This window comes from Anser brachyrhynchus, assembly GCF_964034855.1.
Source record: "Anser brachyrhynchus genome assembly, chromosome: 6".
NCBI classification, from domain to species: domain Eukaryota; kingdom Metazoa; phylum Chordata; class Aves; order Anseriformes; family Anatidae; genus Anser; species Anser brachyrhynchus.
In genome coordinates, this window is record NC_137700.1 from 26,282,657 (window position 1) to 26,308,468 (window position 25,812).

The 25,812-nt window shown below is 39.9% G+C and overlaps 1 protein-coding gene across 4 annotated transcripts in view; it reads left to right on the top strand.

Annotated features, from left to right (window-relative positions):
- Nucleotides 1–25,812, top strand: part of WDFY4 (WDFY family member 4) — a 134,873-nt gene that overhangs the window by 52,820 nt on the left and 56,241 nt on the right. For all 4 annotated transcript variants that reach the window (XM_080596959.1, XM_080596960.1, XM_080596961.1 and 1 more), the window contains 13 exons: nt 195–400; nt 946–1,115; nt 1,687–1,812; nt 2,247–2,408; nt 2,519–2,716; nt 4,242–4,359; nt 4,903–5,060; nt 5,502–5,740; nt 8,030–8,139; nt 9,085–9,276; nt 9,817–9,956; nt 23,845–23,922; nt 24,824–25,027. In XM_080596959.1, the coding sequence (XP_080453085.1) occupies nt 195–400; nt 946–1,115; nt 1,687–1,812; nt 2,247–2,408; nt 2,519–2,716; nt 4,242–4,359; nt 4,903–5,060; nt 5,502–5,740; nt 8,030–8,139; nt 9,085–9,276; nt 9,817–9,956; nt 23,845–23,922; nt 24,824–25,027 (2,101 nt within the window). The remainder of the gene's footprint in view (nt 1–194; nt 401–945; nt 1,116–1,686; nt 1,813–2,246; nt 2,409–2,518; nt 2,717–4,241; nt 4,360–4,902; nt 5,061–5,501; nt 5,741–8,029; nt 8,140–9,084; nt 9,277–9,816; nt 9,957–23,844; nt 23,923–24,823; nt 25,028–25,812) is intronic.

Sequence of the window (25,812 nt, forward strand, 5' to 3'; positions counted from 1 at the left end):
TAGTGGGAATGAAGTGGCTTGAGCTGTGTATGTCATTAAATCTTCATGATTCTGTGTTGTGGTAAAACCTTAATCAGAATTTTTCCAGAGAAGCTTGAGCTTCTGAACCACCTAGAGATAATTTTAAATAAAATCCTCTCACCGTCTTTTCCTATGTCTCCTTTCATATTCTTTTATTTCCCTCTCTTTTCCAGGGCACAACAAGAGACATTTTTGGCGCTGGGGTCAGACTGGTTTCTGCTGTTCACACAGAGCTACCTGCACTCTAGCACGGTTGTGCTAGGAATGAAACTACTTCTGTGCTTCCTCCACAATCGTCCACTGCTAAACAAATTCAAGGAAGGGATGGTGGCTGGGCGCTGGCTGGAAAACAGCTCTACAGGGTTGAATATTCTGATGGGTACGTGTTGGTTTAATGCTCCTGAAACAATCCCTTAATCAAGCTCAGTGGATGAATTCCCACTAGCTCAATAGACCAATAATTAGTATTGCTTTCTAGGGCAAGCTTGTCTTGGTACTTCAGGTTTTCTGTGCTGAAGGGTAGAAAACACTGCTGCTTCATTGCACTGTAGTTGGCATCTCTGGTTAGAAGTTGCAGGGAGATGGGTCTTCCTGTCTTACTTAAAATCAAGCTAGTTCGTAAGCAAGTGAGAAGTTCAGATGTCAGCTTGTACAGTGAACCCTTCTTTTTCTTTAAGATTTGTTCAGTTTGCATTTTGATAACTAGACCTGTGGTTATGAGAGAGGGAAGAGAAGGGAGGAAAATTCTGGGAGAATCTCCTGTTTGAAGTTTTGTGAAATGTTGATATTGCAGTCTAGAAGAATCCTGAGTGGCCTGGAACCACAGACAAAGGAGGATGAAATTGGGTCAGTAGTCCTTCTTCCAATATGGCATTCATTTTTAGAGACTTTCTCAGAATGTTTTCATTTTCTTTTCCTTTACAGATAATTTAAAAACTCATCCTCCAGTAACTGAGAATGGCCCCTTCTTGATTTTTGGATTTTCTGTGTTGCAAAAATGTCTGACTGATCATGTCCACATCCCTGAGATCTACTTGCTGGTGGCAAGGCTCTTTCTGGCAACTCCACATTGTGAACCACCTGAAACAGCCAAGGTAAGAAAAACGTAGTGGACAAGCATGAAGCTGCAATTACTTTATTACTTTGTCATTTTCTGGCCTTTTCTATAAGAGGATTCCCAGGCAATCTAACCCTATTTAGTTTTTGGGATAGATAAAATTAGCCATCCACACTTAAAAGATGAAGTAAATTAAGTTTGATTTAAGGAAATTTGTGTTCTGAGCAAACTTGTTCATGTAGGTCTTTAGTACAATTCAACTAATGCATGTTAGAAGGTAATTCCAATTAGTTTTTCTGTCTGTTTTTATGTTGTCAGTACTCATTAAAATCTCAGAATCAGTGGTTATGTGTATTTTTCCCTGGTGCCGTGAGAAGCCATAAGGCTTTTTTTCCCCCAGGAGTAACAAAGATATCTTTCTGAAGAGGACAATCCATTAATGTTATTCTGGAGAAAGACATTTAATAGGATAGGAGAGGGAGGAGCAGGTGGGTGTGAAGATGTTGTGGTGTTTTTTTTTTTTTCCTGATGTGGGAGAGCAACCATTGTTCTTGATGTAGCATAAATAATTACAATCTCTTCTTGAAATATATCTCTTCCTGTTGTAGGGAGATCTTGACTCTATGTTGCAGTGGATCTTGCAACACCACATTACAGAGAATGTCCTCAAAACTGGATTGTGTGCAGAGGCAGCTGCTTTACTGTTGGAGATGGTTAGAGTCACTGTGGACAAGGTAAGCATTTTATAGCAAGGTCCGTGCAACATGAGTGGCACTACCTGATGTACGTGGTGATCTTCACCTGTAAGCTCTAGCTTTCATCTGCCCTCACAGGCAGTACTAAGTCTAAAAGTGAGCAGGGATTTCAAAGCATCAGCATAGCTCTTGGCCTGGTTGTTACATAGCAGATGATGTGATAGGCTCATGTTTACTAACTGAACACAGAGATGGGTCTTACCCACAGAATCACCTGTTCTGCTGATTCTTGGCGATAAGGATATGTAACCTTTCTGTAACCTGGTCTGCAAGCTGGGAGTTAGCTACTTGTGCCTTTTCTGACTTCTCTGCGGCCATGCAGTGTTTGCTTAGCTGCTTAGGGAACATCTGGAAAGGACCTTATCTGAATGTGGAATGCAGCCTTGACTAGATGCACATTTGTCTGTGTTCAGCCCATTGCAGATGCAGAAACCTCCTGGGAGATTAACTATCCAGGGAATGTTATCCAGTTTCTGTGCTTGGTCTATCATAGTTACACTCAAGATCCAGTGTGGCACTGTCCTGACTTCTTGAAAACTTTGGCGATGGTTGCCTTCCATTCTGGAGCACCCAAGGTATGTGTGTGTGAATCAGCCCAAGCCCTTCAGATGTGTTGCCAGGAGGAAAAATCAACTTAAAGGAGGTTATAAATTAAAATCCGTTGCTTGTTTGTCTGTGTCTACAGGGAGGTTCTGAAGGTCTTTTATCCCCTGAAGGTCCAGCCATTGCTGAAGGGAAAGGCTGTGTTGATTCTTCCTCTCTCCCACTCCTGCCACACCCTGCCAAGAAACAAGTGTGGGATTTCATAGGCATCCTCCTAATGGACAGTCTCCTCAACATCCCAGCAAACAAACAAGGACATCCACTTGAGCTACTTCTTGAGGTTTCTGTTGTAGTCCTCAGGCTTTGCTGCTCTGCTTTGCTCTGGGGGTGGAAGGACAGGAGATATCCTGCTAGTAGCCTAGTGAAGGGCTAACAGTGATGAAGAATTGTATTCAGTAAGCATTTCCAGCAGTCCAGGATAAGGCTGGATCACAGCTCTTAGCATGCATTACTTCCTGGCAGATCTGGACAGCATACATAATAGAATGGAATTCCTCCTACCTGTTCTTGCAAGGAAGAGACTTCTCTTTCTGCCTGCTCTGCATTCATGCTACACCTAGACTCCAACAAAGGCATTTTTCAGGCAACATTTAACATTAAAGTAAGGCATGAAAATTTTCCCTTTCCCTAGTAATGCCTGCATGTCATTAGAGCAGCCCTTGAATTCTAGAGAGAACAGAATATTTCACAGAGCTTTCCTGTGTACTGTTTTTTAGACAAGAATTTCTTTTCAGTGACCAAATAAACCAAAACCAACCATCTCTCCTCGTTTTTTAGGACAGCTTAATGAAATCTGTAACAACTGAACCTAGGATTTGAATTCCAACCACCCAAAGCACTGGAAAAAGTCAATCGACAAATTGTCAATAGTTCAGGTGTTCCAGACATAATCATGGAATGGCTTGGGTTAGAAGGGACCCTAAAGATCAGCTAGTTCCACCCCCTCCCTGCCATAGGCAGGGATGCCACCACTAGATCCCCACTAGATCAGGTTGCTCAGGGCCTCATCTAACCTGGTCTTGAACACCTCCAGGGATGGGGCATCCACAAGCTCTCTGTTCCAGTGCCTCACCCCCCTCTGAGTGAAGAATTTCTTCCTAACCTCCAATCTAAATCTCCCCTCTTAGTTTAAAACTGTTCCCCTTGTCCTGTCATTATTTGTTTGAGCAAAGGGTGGCTCAGACTTAGCTTAGTAAGACAAATAGTAACAAACACAAGAATCTTTATTGCAATTGTCATCTTATGAGTTAAATCACATTGTGGAGCAGCAGTTCCCTAAAGGCTTACATAATAACTTCCCAAGGCTTAATCATGATACAATTGAAAATAGAGTGGCTGCTATGACTACCTGCATCATTTCTATGACAGTTACTGATTTGCCTTTGCACAGAGGAGTACAACAGTCTTCTGCACTAGTGTTACTGTGGGTTAGCTGCTGAAGATAACTGTTAACCTTGCATCAGCTTTTCATCTGCCCATAACAAAGGCTGAAGTGTGGAAGTGAGATGGAGTTCTTCTCCTCTTTCTTCTTGTGCTGTTTTTCCCCATCTCTTCCTAAAGCAATGCCTAGGGGGTTAAAGGAAATGTTAGGCATTTTGAACTATCTCAGGTTGTGTTGAATTTATTTTGGAATCTCTACTTGTTACCTTGAGCAAAACTTTCACCAAATCCCAGTCTTTGATAGCTATAAACTGCCAAAGATCCAGTGAAATCAAAAGCCCTTGAATAGAGGCTGAGTGTGACTTTCAGAATCTGATTTTTTGCTGTTTTCTTGCTTTAGTAATGTTTATATGGTGACTGTACAGGCTTCTCCAGAGGATGCCACCAGTGAGCAGAAGAGAGATTTTCAGACAAAAGTCTTGCTCTCTGCTATGGATGTCTTCCATGTTATCAGCCAAGGCGAGGGGAAAACAAGACCAAGAGGTGAGTGGTGAGATTCAGATCATTAGGTAGCTGATATTTGGCATTTAGCTGTCCTTGTTAGACAAGCCTGGAAACAATAGGTAGAACTCAGCTCGTCAGGCTGGCCTGTCCATTTACTCCTGTCATAAATTCACATACAGAAATTACTGCAGTTTTACTCTGTTTCTAGAGCTTTTTTTGAGAACAGATTCTGAACATTAAAAGGGAGTACTTAACAAGAAAGAAACCTAGGCTTATCTTTAAGTGCTTCTGGAAACAACCCTGGTAACTTTGTTGTTGTTGGTTTACTTTCTGAGTCATTGGTTGGACTAGTCCTTCAGGACAGTGTTTCAGTGGGATTGGTTCTGTCCCTAGGATGGAGCAGTCATACCCAATCTAATTAACACGTTTCTGCTAGACCTAGAGTTTTCTTAGACATGTCCCACCTCTGATAAATTGACATGATTTTGTTCTTTCTCAACTCTGGCATTCTCAGATCTTACATTATATTTTACTGCATTTCAAGTTGTTGCAGGATAATCAACTCTCTTGTATTATCTCCAGGGAGCAGTGATCCTCGTGGCACTTCAGAATCAACTGCATCTGTATCCGTGATGAATGTTGCTTATTTTGCTCAGAAGCTGATTGAGAAGCTGAGCAGCAGAATGTTTGCTGCTGACCCCAAGCAAATCCTGCTCTTCACTGCTAAACAGATTGTGGGGGTGAGTCACATGAAAGATTTTTTCAAACTGTTATAAACATTTTATCTGTTTCACACTGAGATGGTGATTTGACAAATCTCAAGAAGTTGGCTGCAGTCTAATGATTCTGATTATTTCTGTTCTCTTGCATGAGCTGATAATGGCTGTAAATGACAATCAGAGCTAGATTTTGCTGAATAAAGAAGGGAGAGTTAGCTCTTTCCCATGTACCACTCTCTGCTGCCTATGTATATATTGCTGAATGAGAATAAATTAATCCTTTCTACAATTCAGAGGACTTCAGCAGAGCTACAGGAAAATTGAATTTGTACCTAACAGGTAGTTAGGGGGAATATTGCCGAAATAAGTTTAGAACAGCTTAAATGAGGTGAGAGGAGTGAATCCTTGGGGAAGAAGTTTTTTTGAACAAGGCAAGTACACTGCTGTTTTGTATTTTCACAGGTCTTAGAAGGCACGGTTTCTCAAAAGGAAGTTTTCCTCAATACGCTGTACAGCTGTCTAAACAGAGCCATCCTCTACTGCCTGTCCAGACCACAACAGTCACTGCCTGAAAAGTTTAATGTCCTGAACACTCTTAATGTTCTACAGGAACAGTGGGACATTATTTTTGCAACTTACAACTCGAGTAATAATTTTGTTGTCTGCCTAATGCACTGCCTTTGCCAGCTGAATTCATGCAGGTACAAATGTTTGTCTTGGTGTGACGTCTGCTTAACTCTCTGTACTGTAATTTATGGCAGTGGGTGCAGCAGGGGAGATCTTGCATGTTTTTTTTATTTTTTTTTCTTCACAATGTTTAAGTAATCTCCAATTTGGAGAGTCCCTAGATGCTGAGATTGAGATGGATACACCTAGACTAAGGATTTTGGTTGTACTGTATCCTAGCAAGACTTTGGCCTATTGGGTCTCAGTGCTCTGGGGATTTAAAGCACCACTTTGCAGCTGTCTGCCTTGGGCAGAGCTTCTTGTCTGAGCTGGTGTCTATTGAAGTTACAGAGTAAAGCTCCCTGGGGAAAGATGGTTGTTTTCCCTTGTACATTTTACCAAAAAAAAAAGCAATATTTTATCATTTAATTTCGAGGGAAAGTTTATTCATGTGCTCACTGTTCTGGGGACAAATGATTGGTTTTTAGCAAGAAAGTGGAAGAGGTACAGTTCTTCAATCAGAGAGCTGTTTTCTCCTTGAAACACTGGTGAGCAGAAAATTTCCTACCACCTCTCTGGTTTAGAGGCAGATTAGTATGCATATTTGTGGATGTAATAAGCAAGGCACAGTAGAAGGTAATAACACTCAATTCCATTTCTTTCATTTCGAAAAGGTTGTTTCATTTCAGAGGCACTCAGGCAAGCTTGCAGGTTTGTCTAAGAAGAACCCTTGAATTTGCACAGAGGTTTAATTGCTGCTTTGTATTAACTAAGATATTTATGTGTATCTGTTTTACTCATCCAGCCTTTCTAGCAGCTCACTCACTTTGGAGTAAACTGCAGTTAACAAGTCTCAACTGATTTCAGTGGAGCTAGCTCATGAGCACGCCAGTAAAATGAGAATCTGGAAATTTTGGGGTGTAAAATCATTCCACAAGCATGCAGGTGGCTGTTTTCTGAGCTGTCTGCACTGAGGTAGTTTAGGGAGATGGTTGTTCTGATTCAGGAGTCATTCTTATGTGGGTACACTTAAAACATACGTAAAGTAGTGCATTGATATTCTGAATCTTCTTGTTTTGGTTATCGTTACTTGGATATGAATTACAAAGTCCTGGTTCTGCTGAAATTGTTGGGAGTTTTGCCCTTGACTAAATAGGACTAGAACATTCATAGGTATTCTGTTTGTTATTCTTACAGGTTTTGTGTCAAAGGTACTTTTTTTTTTTTAAATGTAAACTGGGGAAGGTTGGCTTTTGTTGTTTTTTGTTTGTTTTTGGACACTTCTGTTTCTTTAAAAGAAGCAAATAATGGCCAGGGCTTTATTCACTTTGATGTTTGCTGTTTCAATGGAAACCTTCTGTGCTGTTTCGGTGTGCTGAACTGAATGCAGTGGTAAGGTATCATAATAGAAATGATCCACAGTTCCTGAGGTTTTCTATAGCTCCATGATTATTCTTATTCCAGTCAGATAATAATTTCTAGACAAAAACTGTGGAGATGGAGTAAGGATTGCTTGTATATAAGAGTATAAATATTGACAACAATAAAAATTACAGAAGTTTGATATTATCCAAAAGCCAAACATAGCAAGTCCTGTGAATCAGAATTGTTGCATTTTAAAGAAAACCAGAAATAGGCAGCTTTGCATACGCAAGAGGCTTTACTCTCCCTTGTAGTGGTGCCTATTTACTCTTGAAATAATGTAGTGTATTATGAGTGGCTATAGTGGGTCAGAACAAGGATCTAGGTGGCTCTGACTCCTACATTGGCTAATACTGGTGCTTAGGGACGAGTGAAAATAGGGTGAACACTAGGTGCTAAAGTATGTGGCCTTGTTATGCTGAGTGCTTTATAAACTGTATGAGACTAAGTGAACAGATCATCTGTAGGATATGGCAACGCAATGTTTCCCAAACAATGGGAGATAACTCTAGTGAAGAAATTCGGAGCAAAGAGACTGCACAAAGCTTTCCCGTATCTCCCCTGAGCATCCTGCGTGCAATCTGGATACTTCAGTACAACCCTGTGCTCGAGCTAACTGAGGTAAATAGTAGGTAAAGTGCACCAAGGATTGCAGGGATAAGGCTTGTAGAACACAGTGATTCATAGGATCTTGATGAATGCTTTGAGTTTGAAAATCAGACTGACAGGGATTTAATTCCCATTTCATGTAATTTCTGCAGTGTCATGTAATTGATGTAGGCCTTTGAGCCTGGGAATGTGGCCTGCTACATGAATAAAGTAGGAGTGGATGAGTAGAAATAACTAGCTTTTTCATTGTCCTTGGTTTGTTCTACATCTGCTCTCCTTTTCTTTCGTCACAGCTATCCAGAAGGTTTTGGGGTGGATGCCAAACCAAGACTGGCTTCTCATCACCAGATTTTCCTTGCACCCAGTGAAGAGGAGAAAGGCAGCCTACCTACTCCAGATGATGGTAATTTATTGCACATTTGCTTCAGCGTACAGGGTATGAAAGTGCCTGATCTAAACAGCTATCCAAGCAGCTTGTGCAAGTGCTGCTGAATTCCTTCTTCACAGTGTTTAGGCACTGCAGGCACAGCACAGAGGAAGATTGTGCTAAAAACAGCTAGTGTCTTTACACGGTATGTTTTTATTCCAAATTCATACCCCACATCCTCAGGAGTAATGGATATGTTTGGAGATATTTTCCCCAAGTTGTGGCCAGTATCAGTGCCCAACTACCTGCTATTTGGAGTTCTGTTTCTCTTTTCAAGGCCTATGTAGCTTGGTAGCTGAAAGAAACGTGGTTCTTTTTAGAAAAAACAATGAAAACACTTGGGCTGGATTCAGTGTGTGGGCTATCAGCTGAACCTTACTGCAGAGACGTGTGTGTTGTTGTTGTTTTTTTTTTTTAAAATGTATTGGTTTGGGTATGAAGCAGTCAGGTCAGTCTGATTTGCAGGGAAAGACAGCAAAACAGCTCAGCACTTCCTTGTACAGCCCCTGTTGCCGTATCAGATTTTTTCATGACTTGGTTACCTTCCTCCTACTGTTTCTGATGACATTTGACAATATAAAGGAATGGCCTTTATGTGCTTTAAAACTCTGTGTGATAATAAGCTCATCAAACTTCTGATGAGATGGTTTTCCAAGGCAGGAACCAGATAGAATCATCTGTCACTCCTACTCGTTTCATTCAGGGAATTGAAATATAATGAAAGAAATGTCCTACTCTTTTCTGTATTAGACTAAATGGTCTGGCTTAGAATATGTGTAGACACTGGACAGAATGGAGCAACTCTATGCACTCCAGCAGTTATTCTGGACCAGAACTGTTCAAAATTAGATGCTTTTGATTTATCTGCTGCTTGACTTGTTACATAAATTACAAATGAGTATTTTTTCTTTTGCTTCTTAGTCCATCAGGAGATTCTGAGAACAGTAGAAATCATCTGGAAGCAGCTCATCTCTCAGAGGCGGCAGGCTCTGGAGGACATTTACAAGATGGATCTCTCTGTAAAAGGAAGTGACAGAGAGAGGGACATGAAGATAACTGAGATCACTCCTTTATGGGAAGAAATGATGACAAAAGCTTGGCAAAACTTCCTAGGTCTCTGCTCTTTAATTTAACACTCGTTGTAGTAACCAAAGATATTGCAGTGCTTAATGGAGAGCTGCTAATTCCTCGGTTGTACTCTTCCTCTGCATGTCACCTGCTAGATGAAACAGGTTCTCATTTTCTGTAATCCAGTACTGTGACTGTTTTCTGTGTCATGCCCCAGCCCTTCTGTAATCATCTGGTGATGGATTAGGGCTGGTGTTGTACCATAAGAAAGAGAGGTGTACTTAGACAAATGTATCCCACAGGAGAATTTAATAAGAGGGAGGATATTTAGGTGAAAAGGGGCATCCCAGTGATGCTGGTATATGGCAGACCTCAGTGAGGCTTTTAAATAAAGGCTTTTGAAAAGCACATGTTAATTCACCTCTCTTGTAAAGAAAAGGACAAGCCAGCTGAAGTGAGGTGCTACCACGTTGTATCTTGTGTAAGACTGATACACATTACACAAAACCTCCCTACAAGCTCCACTTCAAGTCTGACAAGCTCTTTTTCTTTTTTTTTTTTTTTTTTTCCCTTTTTGGCTCACAGCATCTGAAAAGAGAATTCTCCAGAATAAAGGAGGGCCTGGCTCATCTCAGAGCAAGCACAATTCCTGGAGTGAAAGTCTTTCTTCAGCTATTAGGCTGATGCCTGGCCGGAATACAAAGGAAATGACATACAAATCTGAGGTAACATCTCCTTTTTGTCCTTTCTGTCTCTGTCACCTTCTCTGCCTTTGATATGGTTCTGGAGAGCTTGTCTGGACTTATGAGGCTTCTGTGTATGTCTGTTGGTGTGTTCCTTTGGAAATTAGACACCCATGGCTGTTAAGGTTCCTTTCCTAGACTTTTAAGACTAGAGTGAGACAATTACGAATAATTTTGTCTGATCTCCTGGATGGAAGGGGCCAGAAAGCTTTACTTGGCGTTTGCGCCTAAAAGTAGAGATTTCAGTGAGTAAGGTGAGACCTTTACTTAATAAGCTGTGCTGGACTCTTGAAGGCCAGGTCAGGTGTTTTTGCTTCAGTACTGGGGAGCACTCATCAGCACTGGACAGAGGTGTCAGCTAGGGTTTATTAGGTCAGTTTCAGAACATCATTGCTGAAGGTGACATGGTGTGAAATAGCTTTAGACCAACAGATGGTCTGCCCATGTATGGAGTGATTGTGTAGCTCACATGGAGTGGGAAAACATTTTTTCTAGAAGCTCTTTGTCCTTCTGTGTGCAACAGTAGGTATTTCTGCTGGAGAAATTGCATGCATGCCGTTTGTTTAGGAATCCAGGTCTGTGTAGAAATGCAAGCTGAAAAATTGTGCCTTCAGTTCTACTCACTGGATTTATTAATAGTCTGTCAGGTCATCTGTATAATGTTCATATTCCTATTGTACCTTGAATTTAGTGACTTAAATCCTGCTTGTCAACATTGTCTGTTAGCAGTGTACTTTTAAACAACCGAGGCCCCAGCATGGCAAGGTGCATGGTAATATCCATAACTTTAAATCTGACTAACTCTGATGTTCAAAAACTCCATCAGCTTTCTAAATATTTAAAATCAAATTTAAAAAGTAAGCCACAAAAGAGAAATGGGGTGGTATATCTTTTTGGTGGCAGAGTGGGGAACAGAATAGCCAGAGAGCAAACTGAAGATTTGGAAGCCACTGAGATCTCACTTCATTAGCTACTTGTGTGGGCAATATTCATGAGAATGGTTAAGCCATATAGGTTTTCCATGCTTATCTGGGTGGAAACACAATGTTTGTGTTTCCAGGCTGTGGCTCTAATGACAAAATTGGTAGTGCCTGTCTCAAGACACATTTTCACTTTATTTATTTGCAGTAGTCTTTTGTATGATGTTGTGTAGTTTTATGAGTCTTGGTGAATCCTACAATGCTAGCTAGTAAAATACGTATTCTTACAGTACTCCGTTTTATGAGTGTGATACCTCAGAAGTTTTAGCAGTCAAGGCTATGTTATAATTTCTGATGCTATAGTAAGCCATGGTCATGGTCATAGTAGAAATACAGAATAAAGAAATAGTCACTGATGTAAAGAACTTAGGTTGACAGCCTTAACAATTTCTGTTTTTCACAGAATGACAGAATTGCAGGGGTTGGAAGGGACCTCAAGAGATCGAGTCCAACCCCCCTGCCAAAGCAGGTTCCTTAGAGCAGGTCATTTGTCTAGAATACAAACAACACACCAGTTAGTTGTGTACATTGGGGCTAGAGTAGCTATAGGCTACAGCAGCACTCAATTGACAGAATATTCAGAGCTTTGAACTGTTTCAGTGGGGCACTTCAGAATTGGGCATTCTCATATTACTGCAATGCTGAATGTATCAAGGTCTTTTTTTCCTCCTGTTGAAGAGACAGTCTGTTACAGCATCACTTTAGGGAGTTTTAACCCTCTAGCTTAAGCTGCAGCAGGTTGAAGCTTTATCCCCAGTGAATTGCTTCAGTTCTAGTAGTGTTAATCGGTAAGGCTACGATACCTAAGTCAGTGCCTGACTGAGCTGTAGTTTTTTTCTCACTATGCCACAGCATCCTTTTCATTCCTTAAAATCACGTTGCTGCTTACAGTGAGCAAGTTCTTCCCAGGTACATATGTAGACTGTGATGTCATACTGCAAGAGCATCTACTATTTGCCCTGGGGTCTGTTTAATTATTTTTTAAAATTAATTTTGATTATTACAGCTGATTACACCTCAGTGAGCAATGTAATTGATATTTGTAAATGTATCCCAAGGAACATTTTGTACAACATGCTTTTTGCTGTTGAAGGTTAAAGACTCCGTTATTGGTTTTTCCCTAAATATGCCCACATCATTAGTTCCTCCAGTGAAAAGGTTGCCATCTGGAAAAGGCAGCACGGAGACATTATTCAGGCACAAGTGCATGAAATTGGTGTTTCTGCATCTTCTGTCTCTCTTCTATAAGGAAGGGGCTTGTAATTAAAGGAGCTGTGTTTGAAGGAAACATTACTCATTTGATGTTATTCCTTATCATGTCAAAGACTGACAGCTCTGTAGCTCTGATAAATTGTTCCTTTCAATGAGATGCAAAGCTACGGTTCCAAATATTCTTCTCTACTTTCGCTCTCCCTGCTTTTCCCTCCAGCCTATATTTGAAAGGACTTGCTGTAAGTTTCAGAGATAAAAATTGAGGGGGAAGAAAATGAATTCCTTTGCACTTCCACCATCCTTTCTTCACTTTCTTCATACACTTCACAACAAAGATAAAAGGTGAGATTTTCAGTATCAAAGGAAGCTGTGAGCACAAAAATTGAAAGTAAATGGGATTCCTGTCTAATGCAACATAAAGCTTCTGCAAATTTCATATAGTCTTATTTTAGCTGAGGTAGGATTTTTTTTGGATTTTAAGAATGTCTCTACACTGAATAGGATTAGGCTTTTGGTGTGATTGTTGCTGTACCAATATAGAAATAACCTAACTATGGATTACAACTAGGGTTTGGCAAATGAAAATAGTCACTTATTAATAGTGTCAAAATGTCTGTAATGGAAAGCACACAGATAATGTCAAACAATGCTTGGAATTTAATTCACTATTATATTTTGGCCTCTCATCTTAAATGTATATGTTGAAGGAAAAGATGACAGAATTGCAGAATGGTTGAGGTTAAAGGGGTTCCTGGAGGTCATGTTGTTCAAACCTGTTGCTCAAGCAGGGTCCCTAAGAGCAAGTTGCCAGGGACCCTGTCCAAATGGCTTCTGAGTGTTTCCAAGGATTTAGATTCCACGAGTTCTCTGAGCAACCTCAGTGCTCAGTCACCTTCACAGTAACAAAGTGTTTCTTGATGCTAAGGCAGAACATAAGTGGAGGTGGTTCCCTGCTTTTTGATGGCAAATGTCAGAACTAGCGACCAAATACAGCTGTGTTTTCTCCATATTCCTGGATCTGTTTTGCTGTCTCATGCTCTGCTCAGGTCTCTGACTGGAACACACAAGCATTCAGAAAGCAGAGTCTGATCGCATTTCTAGGAGTGGAAGTGCAGTTTGTTCTTGTAGTTGCTACCTTGTGCTTTCTTGGAAGTCTGAATAGCCATGCAGGGGCAAGAGGAGCACTATACAAAGTCAGGTGCTCCTTTAGCACTTAGAGGTGACAGAGTTGGATAAGCTCACCAGCTGGAGGGTCTATAAAACTCTTGAATACAGTACTAGAGGTTTCAAAATCATTGACTTTCCTGTTTCAGAGCAAGTCTTCTGATCTCTTGCTCTTCTGCCTTCCCTGTTCCCTACCCTTCTCCCCTCATTTTGCTGTTGGAATCTTAGGCTATGTAATTAGTTTTTAGGTTAGCAATGACCAGTTGTTTTTGTTGTCTTCAACAAGCTGCAAGAGCAGCAAGAGACCATTGTAGCCAACCATTTACAATTTCAGTAAATTGTAAATCTGTCGTCAGCTTCTACCATGTTGAGTGTCTTAAGGTTCTTCCTGAGGATGAATGCCTGACCAAGGTTACAAGCAGAATACTTCTAACAACTGTAAGACACGCTGCCTCAGGGCTGTAGATATAGTTGTTATGCTTTCCAGGAAATGCACAGCCTCCTGAGTGGTACAGCAGGCCTGATCATGCCTGTCCTCTCTCACTTGGGTTCATTAATTACATTCCTTTGCCAAAGGGTGATAGAGTGCTAGGACTTCATTCACTCCTGGCTGTCAATCTTCCTTCCCATTTTTCGCAGCCATATATACTGGTGTTTTGCATTAAGTGTGAGGGAACACTGAGAAATGACCTGTTTGAAACTAATATTCTTAGATCATATTCGCAAACTATCGAGTCAGACATTTGTGTGCAAAGGTCTGTATTTTAGAGGGTAGTTTTACACAAGACTTTTCAAGCAGAAGTGTTTCATATTGAACTGAAGACTGATGGTGCGCCTACAGACTCTTGTTGGGGTGTAGAATACTTGGCCCCAGCACATAAAATCAGCATTAGCTCAAAATGCTGTCAGTGGGTTTTTGAGTTTGGTAAGAAAGAAGCTTTATGTCAACTTGATGGACATGAATTTAGAGACTTCGCCATGATCACACAAGATGGTTAGTGGTAGAACTTAGCATTTGGTTCAACTGCTAATATTCGATCAGCACTTTCAAACACTAATTGCTTATTTCTTGTATTATTACAACATCTTTCAATAACCAACTGTAAAATCAAGAAAGATGCTGACCAGCCTGGGTTTTCAAACAATACTGAGGCAATTAAATCAGAGAATGTTTAAGGTGTGGAAATACGTGGGTTTCATCCAACACCAAAGAGGTGTTGGATGAAATGATGTTGTTATTTTAGATATAACAGTAAGGATGCAGGATGGACAAGCTCATCTTAACAGTCCATGATATGTGAAATGAAGTTTAAAATATAGATATATTTGAAGCATAATCACAATTCTTATTTAAACAAATATTTTTCTTACTAATTACTCTGTTGGTCTTTTACCTGCTTTTTGGGTTAACTAAGTTAAAATAAGCAAACATAAAATGGTATTTCTTTGAAAAGTGCATTATTTGTGTAACATCTTTATCTTCAAATAGAAGGATAATTAACATCACTAATTATCTAATTAAGTTCATTAACCATCCACCAACAGTGCACTGTGAAGTTGACATTATGTTCTACTGTCAACAAATGCTTTGATTTCTTAGGAAGTAATTAAAATGTAAATTAGCATGTCATTAAATGCACAAGGGAAGATTGGAATCAAATATTCATTTCAAAACTGCTCATAGCACACATTTTTACTTCAATGAAAGCAGGCTCTTTGCTATTAATGATGTATATTAAACAATTTCCATTATAATATTATTGTCTTGTTTAATAACTGGCTCAAAGCTAAATTACAGTATGCTGCAGCAAGCTGGAAAAAGTTTCTTTAACTTTGAACAAAGAATTTTTGTTGCCCTCTTAAGCAGTTATCTGATGCACTGTTCATTTTTCATTTTCAGATGGCTTAGAAGATCATAATGAAATAATCCAATAGGTCAATAGGTTAGATAAGAACTGCATGAAAACATACAATGCAGAGCTACCTAATTTTATATAATACAAATTACTGAAATACTTGAAATATTTGGGATAATTTCCACATTCATTGAAGATAACTGTTTAAAAGTGAAAATGGAATATAAAGGTTGCATAACGATGACTACAAATTATTAGGCTAACTCAGATCCAATAGCTATTCACCCCATTGTCCTCCCCTAAAACGCCAATACCGATTGCTAAAGGAGATGGTGTGTTACAGCACAATGCACAGTAGACAATCTATCCTACCAAAGTTGTTCCTTTCTTGATTTTTATTAGTTATAATTCATCTAAAGCCTGTAACACAAGATCCAATATCCCTTCCAAAACTTTTTATAGGTAACTATTCAAATGGCTTTTTTTTTACTGTTATCCTGTGCTAGTGAAGTTCCTTTATTTAATTACATACTGTGTTAAAAAAAAAAAAAGTTTTCGTTTCCTGCATTTTTATTTTTTATTTTTTTGGAAAACGTGGTGTTGTTTTGTTTTGTTTTTCTTTCAAGTTAGAGACTGTCTGATTCAAGTTTAAGCTTGGATATAGGATTTCAGCCAGTGGAGCTTAAGGCTTAAAGCTGCTAGCATTGTAGTCTCAACTTTCAGCTGCTGGTTGGAGAGTTTTATTTTCACATAACAGAGATCATGCCAAATGAATAGTATTAATGTGGATGGAAGCAGAGCTTTATTTGGATGCAGAGAAACCTTAGAAACAAGTGGTAGCCAGTGAAACAGAATTACTTTTTCTGTGCTGAAAATAGAAAGAAAAATCACTTTTCATACTTCTTGTTTTAGAGATGTCCATTTGCTTCAGGAGTTTTGATGCAACATTTCATTTATAATAATTTCAGGAGGGTTATTTGAAGTCAATTACTTCATGACTTATGCTATTTTTCAGTAGAAATCTTTATAAGGAGAAGAATTATGACCAACTTTACTTATCAACAAGTTATGAAATTATATATGGTGTATCATCTCATTCAAGGAGCAGTATAAAATGTACATAGGAGTTCAGATGCCCAGAAAATTAAGTATGCATTTCCACTAGAGAACAGGGATTTAAAATAGCAGAGTATAATTTGATGACGGTGCATACAAGAACAGGAACTCAGGGGAAGTTCTAGAAATCTCTGCAGGATGAACTTAAAGGTTTCTCTTAAAGAAGGGCATAGGTTACCTGCCTGTGTCCTTATTCCCTTTTGTTATTGTCCTTGCTAGCCAGATTAAAGCTTGGTTGTGCTTGACTGTTCCATTCATACTTTCTGTTGCTATGGAATAATCATGTCACCTTTAAATGAATGTCATTTTAAGAAAACTGTTAATTTTGTGGGCTATGGAGAGATGTTTCTTTGTATTCTGGACTCCGAGCTCTAAGCGTATACTAATATTTACAAATTCCTTTCTTCAGCTAAAGGATTAGAAATGCACATTTTTCTTAAACGAAAGCCATAATTCATATATAATCAGAAAATTCCAATGTGTGAAGCTTTCAGATAAATGTATTGTGATATGTAGTAATAAAGCCCTAAGTTACACACGACTGTAGCACTTGTTAGAAAAATCACCACTTTCAACAGAAATAAGAAAATGGTGAGAAAGAACAAATGAAGGAAAGAGAGACCTTATTGCTATTCCCAATATCGCTGAAGTCTGACCTTCAGTACTCGCTAGAAGTGGTAACACCTCTTCTGTAACTGGAGGGAAACTGCGTGCTCAGGAGGTTGAGTGAGTTATCTCAAAGTCACAGAAGTCATTCTCAGAGACAGGAATAAAGAACAGTTAGATCTCAACTTACATTGAACTTCTTAGCTATTAGGAGGCAACTTTACTGTTCTCACAGGAATTATCTCTTCAGTAGTATCAGCTGTTGAAAAGATGTGTGTGTGTATGCATATATACACAATTTATAAATATATAGTTGCTGTAGGAGTAGGGAAGTTTCTGTGCTGCTCAAGTTTAGCTGAAAATACTGTGTTGAAACCTCAACACATGTACACTGTACTTTGGGTTTATCCTCTTGAAACTCACCCTTGTGTTTGGGTACATTTATGGTGCATTGAAATATGGAGGTTTTTCTCATTAAGCTTGCTATTCCCCAACCAACTGGAGATGCCAGGAATCCATCCATGATCCTTAGGAGCAGTTGGCAGTGTGCATTAGCCTCCTAGCGGGTTGAGGCACGGAGCTTACATGCAACGCTTAACTGCTGGAACTGCAGTCTGTTGAAAAACTAAATGAATTTTGGCAAAGTAACAATAAAATCCACATGGCAATAACAATTTTGTGATTCAAAAGAGCCTGAAAACAGCTCTCAGTGTGGAGAGTATATGCTAAGGACTAGGACAGACTGCTCTTTGATGTTAGAAAAACACTACCTGCCATAGCTTAATGTTTATTACCTGATGACTAGTGAAACTCTTTTTTCCTCTTATGAAATGAACCTACTTTCTTCCTAGTTCATAGTCAATTACTTGAAAAGCAGTCTGGTTATGAGATAGGTGGCTTATTGTTTGTTTGTACAGGGCAGTAGCATACCTGGCCTCTGATTCACCATGTTAGATTTAGGAGCAGGGGTGGACTTGACTGTCGTTGGAAATGGTAGCCCCTTTTTCTTCTGTAGCTGAGTACAACAGGACTGGTGAATTGGAGACTTCAGACAGCTTTAGCAATTTACTGTGACACTCAGATTCCTCTCTGTAAAATGGCAATGCTAGCTGTAATCCTATCCTCTGCTTGTGAGGCTGATTTATTCTCCATGTTCTAGCAGGAACAGACCAGAAGTATTGGGCTTCAATTGTGTATTTGTGGGGAGGGGGGAGAAAGTCTGGTTAGATTTGTGGAAAAAGGATGAGTATGAGAACTGAAGTAAATACTACAAGATAGAGTTCGTGCTTTGGATGAGTTTAGCCTCAAAACTTAACTGTTGCCAATCTAGCTCTGCAGCTATGTAAATAAGTGTTTCAGGAATTTTCCATTAAAACAATTCTTGGCTTTAGATGGTGACTGCAAAAACTGATACATTTTGTAGAAAATGTCTCCTGCCCAACTAAATCATACCATCAGTGACAGGAGATCCACACTGGTTAGGGCGCATAGTCTAGGGGACAGAGCTCTGATGTGGGGCTGATGAGAGAGGAGCAATGCTGCACCACAGCAGATGTAATTTAATGTTGAACTACTGAGAAACATACCTGAGTAAAACTGAACAATTTTCCCTTTGTAAAATGACATTTTCTTATAGTTCTGTGTCATTAAAAATGCAAATTCTGTTTGATTCAAGATGAAAAGTGGTTGAAATATAAATCCTACATTAATAACATGTGTTTGTCATTCCAATGATGCTCCTTTTCTGTTTACTGCTTTTTCAGTTGTCACCCATAGAGGTTTTAATTACGCTTAACTGTCACTTTTATGATGTCCAAATGCTGTGTATTTATTAAATGTAAGCTTATATCTTAATGCTTGGATTAAAGTCTAATCTGCACCCCACCTTAGTAGCAGAAAACCCATGTGTAAAAGTTGTGAAAGAAAAGGTAATTGATACTGAAGAGAAAGTAAATCTGTTAATACTTGGTCTGTTCTGCAGTATCTGACAGTATCACTAAAGAGATTTTTTTACCTGCAGACCTCTATTACTTCAGATATTTCACCCACAAGTAATAAGTTTGGGGTAGTTTCACCTCCGGTGTCTTGTTTGTTTGTAAACGTGGTTGTTAAATGGCCTCATTAGTCAAGCCTAGTTACGAATAACTGTGATTTGACATCCTTGTGTTTTTTATAAACTGGAAGTAGGTTTAGTATTTATTCCTTGGGAACATACCAGCAATCAGTAAGAAGTGTTGCAGTGTTTAAATATAAGTGTATGCCTTAACACCTGCTGAAACAGTGAATTTTTGAATGAGCTATCAAATCTGATTCTGCTGTGCACAACCTCTTTGCTAGTCACATATTCTACTTAAATGCACTTTTTTGTCTGTAAGAGCACCTTATGTGCTGTTCTATTTGTCTGCTGTGCCCATAGAACACTTTCAGAAAACCTAGTGATTGCTCAAATAGCTGTAATCAAAAGAAAAAAGAAAAAAAAAAGAAAAAAAAACACCTTCCAAATAGAATTGTGAAAGGCATTTTAGAGGAATTAGGGATGTGGACCCTTTCTGTAATATAAGATCTAATATCTGGGAAATCAGCTATATTTAGAAAATGTGGTGGCTCTAGGAACAACATAAGAGCAGCAGAAGGGATTTCCAAATTGGTTGAAGTTGTTCACCCTGCTACTGCATGTTATCACCACATACATCCTCTTTGTGGGTTTATCAGGCTGTTTCAAAGTAATTCAGGTTGGTTTTGTTCCATTACCAACTCCCATTCATAGTGGCAGGATGTTCCAGAAACTCACTTGTCTTAGTTTCTCCAACTGTAAGGTAGAAATAAAGGCACTTACCTCCTTCATAAAGACCTCTGATAGGTACTCTCCTATCAGAGAGAGTACCTGTGAAGAGAGGTTGAGAGAGCTGAGACTGTTCAGCTTGAAGAACAGGAGGCTCAGGGAAGACCTTATTGATGTGTACAAATACCTGAAGGGAGGATGCAATGAAGACAGAGCCACACCCTTTTCTGTGGTGCTCAGTGCCAAGACAAGAGGCAATGGCCAGAAACTAAATCACAAGAGGTTCCATCTAAACACCAGGAAATCCTTCTTTTCTGTCTGGGTGATGGAGCACTGGAACAGGTTGTCCAGACAGGTTGTGCAGTCTTCCTCCTTGGAGATCTTCAAAAGCCATCTAGATATGGCCCTGCTTGAGCAGAGGGGTTGGACCAGAAGAGTTCAAGAGGTCACTTCCAGCATAAACCATTCTGTGGTACTGATGAATATCACTGTGCAAGAGTAGATGTTTTTATTTAATACATCTAACATAGCTGCAGTACTATACAAATGTTCTGTGTGTGTATATATATTTGTTTATAATACTTATTTAGCTTAGAAGAGCAAAAGAAGTAGACTAACATCACTAGTTCTAGTCCTCACCAACAGATGCTAAAAACACATGCTTCAAATTAAGTATTTGGTTATTTTCACTGTCATCTGTGTGACTACTGACTTTGTTGGATTGGACCTGTACGCTTGCCATTGTGAGAGATCTGGATATATGGGCTGTCCTTTTGGCTCTTCATCTTGAAGCTTATTTTTATGTATGAAGAGCTTTGGTGCGCGTGTGATCTGTAATACAACATGCAGCCTGTAATTCCCCAAAGAAAGCCCCAAAGCGCAGAGCTCCAATGACATAATGTTTCTTTAGGAAATATCTGTGGCATTTGTGGAGTCTGTATCAGGCAACGTGAGTTTATTGTGGCAAGCCTGGGTATTTATGGACTGTAGGAGTGTTAAGTGATACATATACACACACGCACATATAACGTATACATATAAAAAAATAGACATAAAAACATTCCAGAGCTCAGTAGAGAATTGTTAACTTACAAGTCATACCTCAATCTTTTTTTTTTCTTTAACCATTTCTTATTACAAACAGTCCTTCCATTGCTTTTGTTGAAAGAAATTATAGAAAATCCACACACTGTTTTTTTTGGAGTGCTATTTTTCTCTGCTTGCCAGCATTTTTCTCCTTGCTGGTTTTACTATTCCTCGATGCTAATCATTTTCACTTTTATTTGCATGAGGTCTCCATGCAGCAAGAGGAAAAATGGGTTTGGCTTCTGTGTGTTGTACCCCCTTCCCCCCTGCCATCCCCCTGCCCCCAGTAGAGAAATAGCTTGTAAATTCCATCACCTTTTGAAGCTCTAAATATTGTCTGGGGAATGTGGGCTAGCAAAATGACCTGAGTCTACTTCCAATGCAAGTGCCTAAGGCTGCAAGGTGGACAAGTCTGTATAAGGAAGACTTAAAGTGTGTTACTGTGCTCAGTTTCAGGCCAGGATGGATCAATATGGCCTTTTAGTCTGATCTTCCTTAGAATACATGTTACACGTTCTGCGTTCAGACTTGCTTTTCTGTATATTGAAACACAACCCATACATAACGTCACACAATTCTAACAATTATCAAAGCAAATATACCCTTTTTGTTCAAGAAAAATATTTAACCATAACACTGTGTTCAACCTACTGCACGGAGTTGCCATTTTAAAGGATAACCCCCTACAAGATATGATTTCAGGATGTGTCTTTCTAATGGAATCTGCTTATTTATTAGCAGGTCACAGCAAATGTCACACTAGTTTTTCATTAAGCTTTACTGTATAGTCTTAATTGTTCAGACCAAACATTGGATAGATGATAGCCTGGTCTATACTCTTTTCAGTGTGTGTGTACATATATATATATATATATATATTTTCAGTCACAGCGGTCTCCAGTCTTGTTAGCTGTTCATTTTATTTTTACAGCCAGATGGATTTCTTGTGGGGGTGGTCACGGGGGACATGTTCATCTGGTTAAAACTGACTAGTTAGAGCTCATTTGGAAGTCAAAATGGTTAGTCTTCATTCCACCAGATGTGGCTAGCAGAATTTTTCCTTCAGAGAACCCTCCGTGTGCTTGGAGGGCTCGGAGCTGTGTCAGGGAAGGCAGCGAGAATCTTCGCAACGTGGGCTTTGAGCTCAGGGGTCTGATCAGTGACCATGTCTGAAGCACAGAGTGTGCGGAACTGAAACAGCTGCCAGTAGGGCACTGGCTCTGCTTGAACAGCCTGCGGGTATCTGAAATGGCTGCTAATACATGGAGGGATTGGTTGTCTACTCTGAATGGCTTTTACCCTATGTCCACAAAAAGCTGGGATCTCGGCTCTCCTCCTGTACTGAGCCTGGCTCAACAGCATGGAGATTCTGTTGCTTTCTAGGTCAGCCTTTATGGGAGTTTTGCATGAATTATGGAATACTTTTGTGAGGCCGCAACTGTGATTACAGGTTTAATGATGCTTTAAACAAACAAAAATGTAATGACTTTCATCAGTGTAGAACAGGAGCTTCCTGCAGGGAAACAACAATAAATGTGACTTCACGGCAGGGGTACAGACCTGGCTGGCAGCCAGCAGTAATCGGCACACCACATAGACCTTGTGTGTTAACTTAATTAGAGCACAGTGCAAGCAGCAGCTAGGCAGTTTGCTGTGAGGAATCACTGCCAGCGTGGCACAGAGTCCATGCATTTAAAAGTTACCCATCTGATCCATGGCTGTAGGTAGTGAGAGTCTGGGACTTTCACAGCCAGTTTAGGCTTGGGCTCAGAGCAATCTGACTTTCTGACCTTTGTTAGAAACCCTTCAGGGAGACTGGTGGGCACGAGAGCTTTTGCATGGCACTGAGGGCACTCCAAGCTGTCCTAAGTAATCTCTGAACAGCTTCTGCCTTCTCTGCCACCACTAATCCTCAGGACCTTATTAAAGGAACAGAAACTTCTGCTACTCTCTGTAATGCAGTTAATAACCAGCCACCCTGATTCCTTTTCTGTTCATCTTATTGTTTTGGTGTACCTTTTACACATTTGGCTGGTGTATGGAGTAGATATTTGTGGTTTAGGTGGTATTGTGGCTTGTGGGTATCTGTTTAATTCATCAGTGTTTAGCAACATCATTGTGAGTCCCATAGCGATCCATTTGAAAAGTGGGGAACGCAGCAAATAATCTCCTGAAAGCAGTTTATCAGTCTTGTGCTTGCACAGAGACCTTTCCTTAGCTTGAGGAGTTCATTCATATACAATAACAAATACAGTGACTATTGATGCAGGTTCACTGTTCTCTGACTCTAGAGCATCCTGGAAGGGAAGGTGGCCGGGAAGTTGTGTCAGACTGCTTTGGGGGACACATATTTCCAGAAGCACCTGAGTAGTGCTGGGTTTAAGGCACATCCACACTGTGTAGTGAAGCAGAGGCAGTTACTGTGGGTGTCGTCTCGCATTAGCACAGCTCTACAATCTTCCAGTTCTAGAACTAGCTCAGAGATCTCTGCATCATATTCACATTAAACAGTATATTTATAATGAAAGTCATTTGTTGCCGGTAGATCTAGGCTCCTAAATATCAAAAATATTTTTAGGAGCACTTGTTTTCCTGCGTGCAGAATGGGGACATGGACCAGTCCTTTGTCTGTGCTTTCTGCTTATACAGCAAGGAGCAGGTGTATAGTTAGAAATCCCAGATCCTTACCTCAGTTGGAGTCTTGACAACAGCAAATTGTTGTTTTTTGTTTTTTTTTTTTTTTGCTACTTGTAGTACTAAACATCTCAGGTCCAAAAGGAGAAGCCTTGCAATCTTATTTATTGTTTTCTTTCTCCTTCTTGAGTAATTCCACTAATGACCCTTGTTAAGATCATGGATATGTTCATCTCCCTTGTGTGAGTGTGCAGCTTGCTCTCAGATGATTGCCTCATCACTGTACTGTCTGGAGAGCTGTCAAGCTCACAGACACAGGCCATATTCCCTAATTATTTTTCAGAAGACAGAGAAACTAATGCTTGCTTTTGTCCCTTGGGGCTTATACTTGCAGCACCTTGTATTGGTGTAATGTCTTCTGATGTTTCTTCTAGGGATTTGTGTCATGTATGGAACAGTACCGAAGAACTGGGCAGGAGCTGTATGCCTCTTTGTACAAGGATCATGTACAGGTAAAGAACAGGAATGTTGTATGACACCTTTCTGATTTTGAAAGGTTGCTCTTGGACTACCCTGAGAATCAGGCATTTCAGAGGTGAGATAAGTGTGCCTGTAATGGGCAGTGAACTCCATTGCTGACCTCATCACTAACGCATGATACAGCATCACTCACCAAATAGTTTGCAGATCCTCACTTTATCTTCAGGAACCTTTTGTTGTTTGTTTGTTTGTTTGTTTAAATGAATTATTCCACTCATACAGTGGCAAAAATGAAAGTGAGGGCTTTGAATTTTTTTCTTGGCAGCCAGTAAAACTTTTCAAGAGAATTCAAACTCATAGTCAGTAAAATCTCATAGGTATGTTTCTTTTTCAGGATTGTCCATCAGGGACCAACAAGCTTCTAATTCTTTGAAATTTGAAATTCACCTCTCCTTTAGATTAATGTTTTAGTGTGTTCCTTCTCACCTCCTCCCCAAGTAGAAATATTTAAATTTATGCCACATTTGGAGGGAGTATAATATATTTCTGAAACTTTCAGACTCTGTTTTCATTGAGCATGGTTGTTGCCATTAAACATGAGTTTTGGCCAGAAAAGCTGGAGTTGAATAAATCCTCTGTGATGCTGCTCTCTTGGATCACTGCTTTTGAGCTAAATATCTAAATGAAAGCAGCTGTTCTCAAGGAGACTGAAGTGTGCTTCATTCTTATATTTGTCGCTATTACCTGATTAGTAGCATCTCCCAGAGCACTCTTTTGGTAGTCAGTCAGACCTGTGCTGGGTCTGCAGCACTTGCTCTGCTGTGGTCCCACATGGCAGGTTGGTTAGATCCCTCTGAATCACTGGGGTGGTGCCATCACTGGGTGGCAGGAGGGAAGCGTGGAGGAGTGACACAAAGTGGTTCTGTCCCACAGATGCTGCAGTGTGGTTACAGCAAAGCAGCCAAGGACTGGATGGTACTTGAAGAGCAACTGTTCTACAGAAGGGGCCCGTGGGGAATTGCCTCACAGTCCTTAGAGCAGCAATGGATTCTTGACTGCTTTGAAGGGCCTTCACGTATGAGGAGGAGGATTCAGCATGGGAGCACCCGAGCAACGATGATGCGAATGAAGAGTGAGGTAGAAAAAATTTGTAGGAGGTGCACAAATTCTGTTACAGTTGCTGGTGTCTTTATAATCCTCTCTTTCTACTGGTTCCTTATCGCCTGACTTACCCTTATGCTCTGCTGTGCATATGGAATCCACTGAATGGGTCTTTGTTTGAGAGAGAGATTAACAGCAACTGCAATGAATTTGGCAGCCACAGAATGATTTTCCATCTCTTCTGATACAAAATCTAAAATAATTGAGAGTATAACCCAGACATATTTTTCTGCTTGTAATATCTCATGGGTATAGTATTTTGCAGCGTATCCAGCAGAGTCTGGTTAGAAAGCTGCACCATCCTGTTAGTCTTATGCATATTAGGGCTGCTAGAACTAGTGAATGATCAAGAAGGGGAATTAGAGTGGTTTGAACTAAGCATTGACCTGTGTATATGGGGAATTTAGTACTGTCTGTCTCCATAGATTCTAAGTGCCAAATCCTATCAGTCAGAAGCTGAAGCAATTAATATATCGAGGTTTCCATCTTTAGGACATTTTCAGCTTTTATAAAAAGTTTGAATTCTGACAATTTTCTGCAGTCTGGGTTATATGATTTTATCCTGTAACAGGCCTCATACAGGTTCGTCTTTGAAAAGACAATAGACCTTTTGCTTAATTGTTGACACTTATTATTCTTACATCTAGTTCTTTTTTTGGGTCCTTTCAAATGCGTTTATTTGATTTTCCAAGGCACTTATCTGCAACATAGTTCCAAATCTGTGCTTTGCTCTGCAGCAGGGTTTTGAGTTTACCTGACAG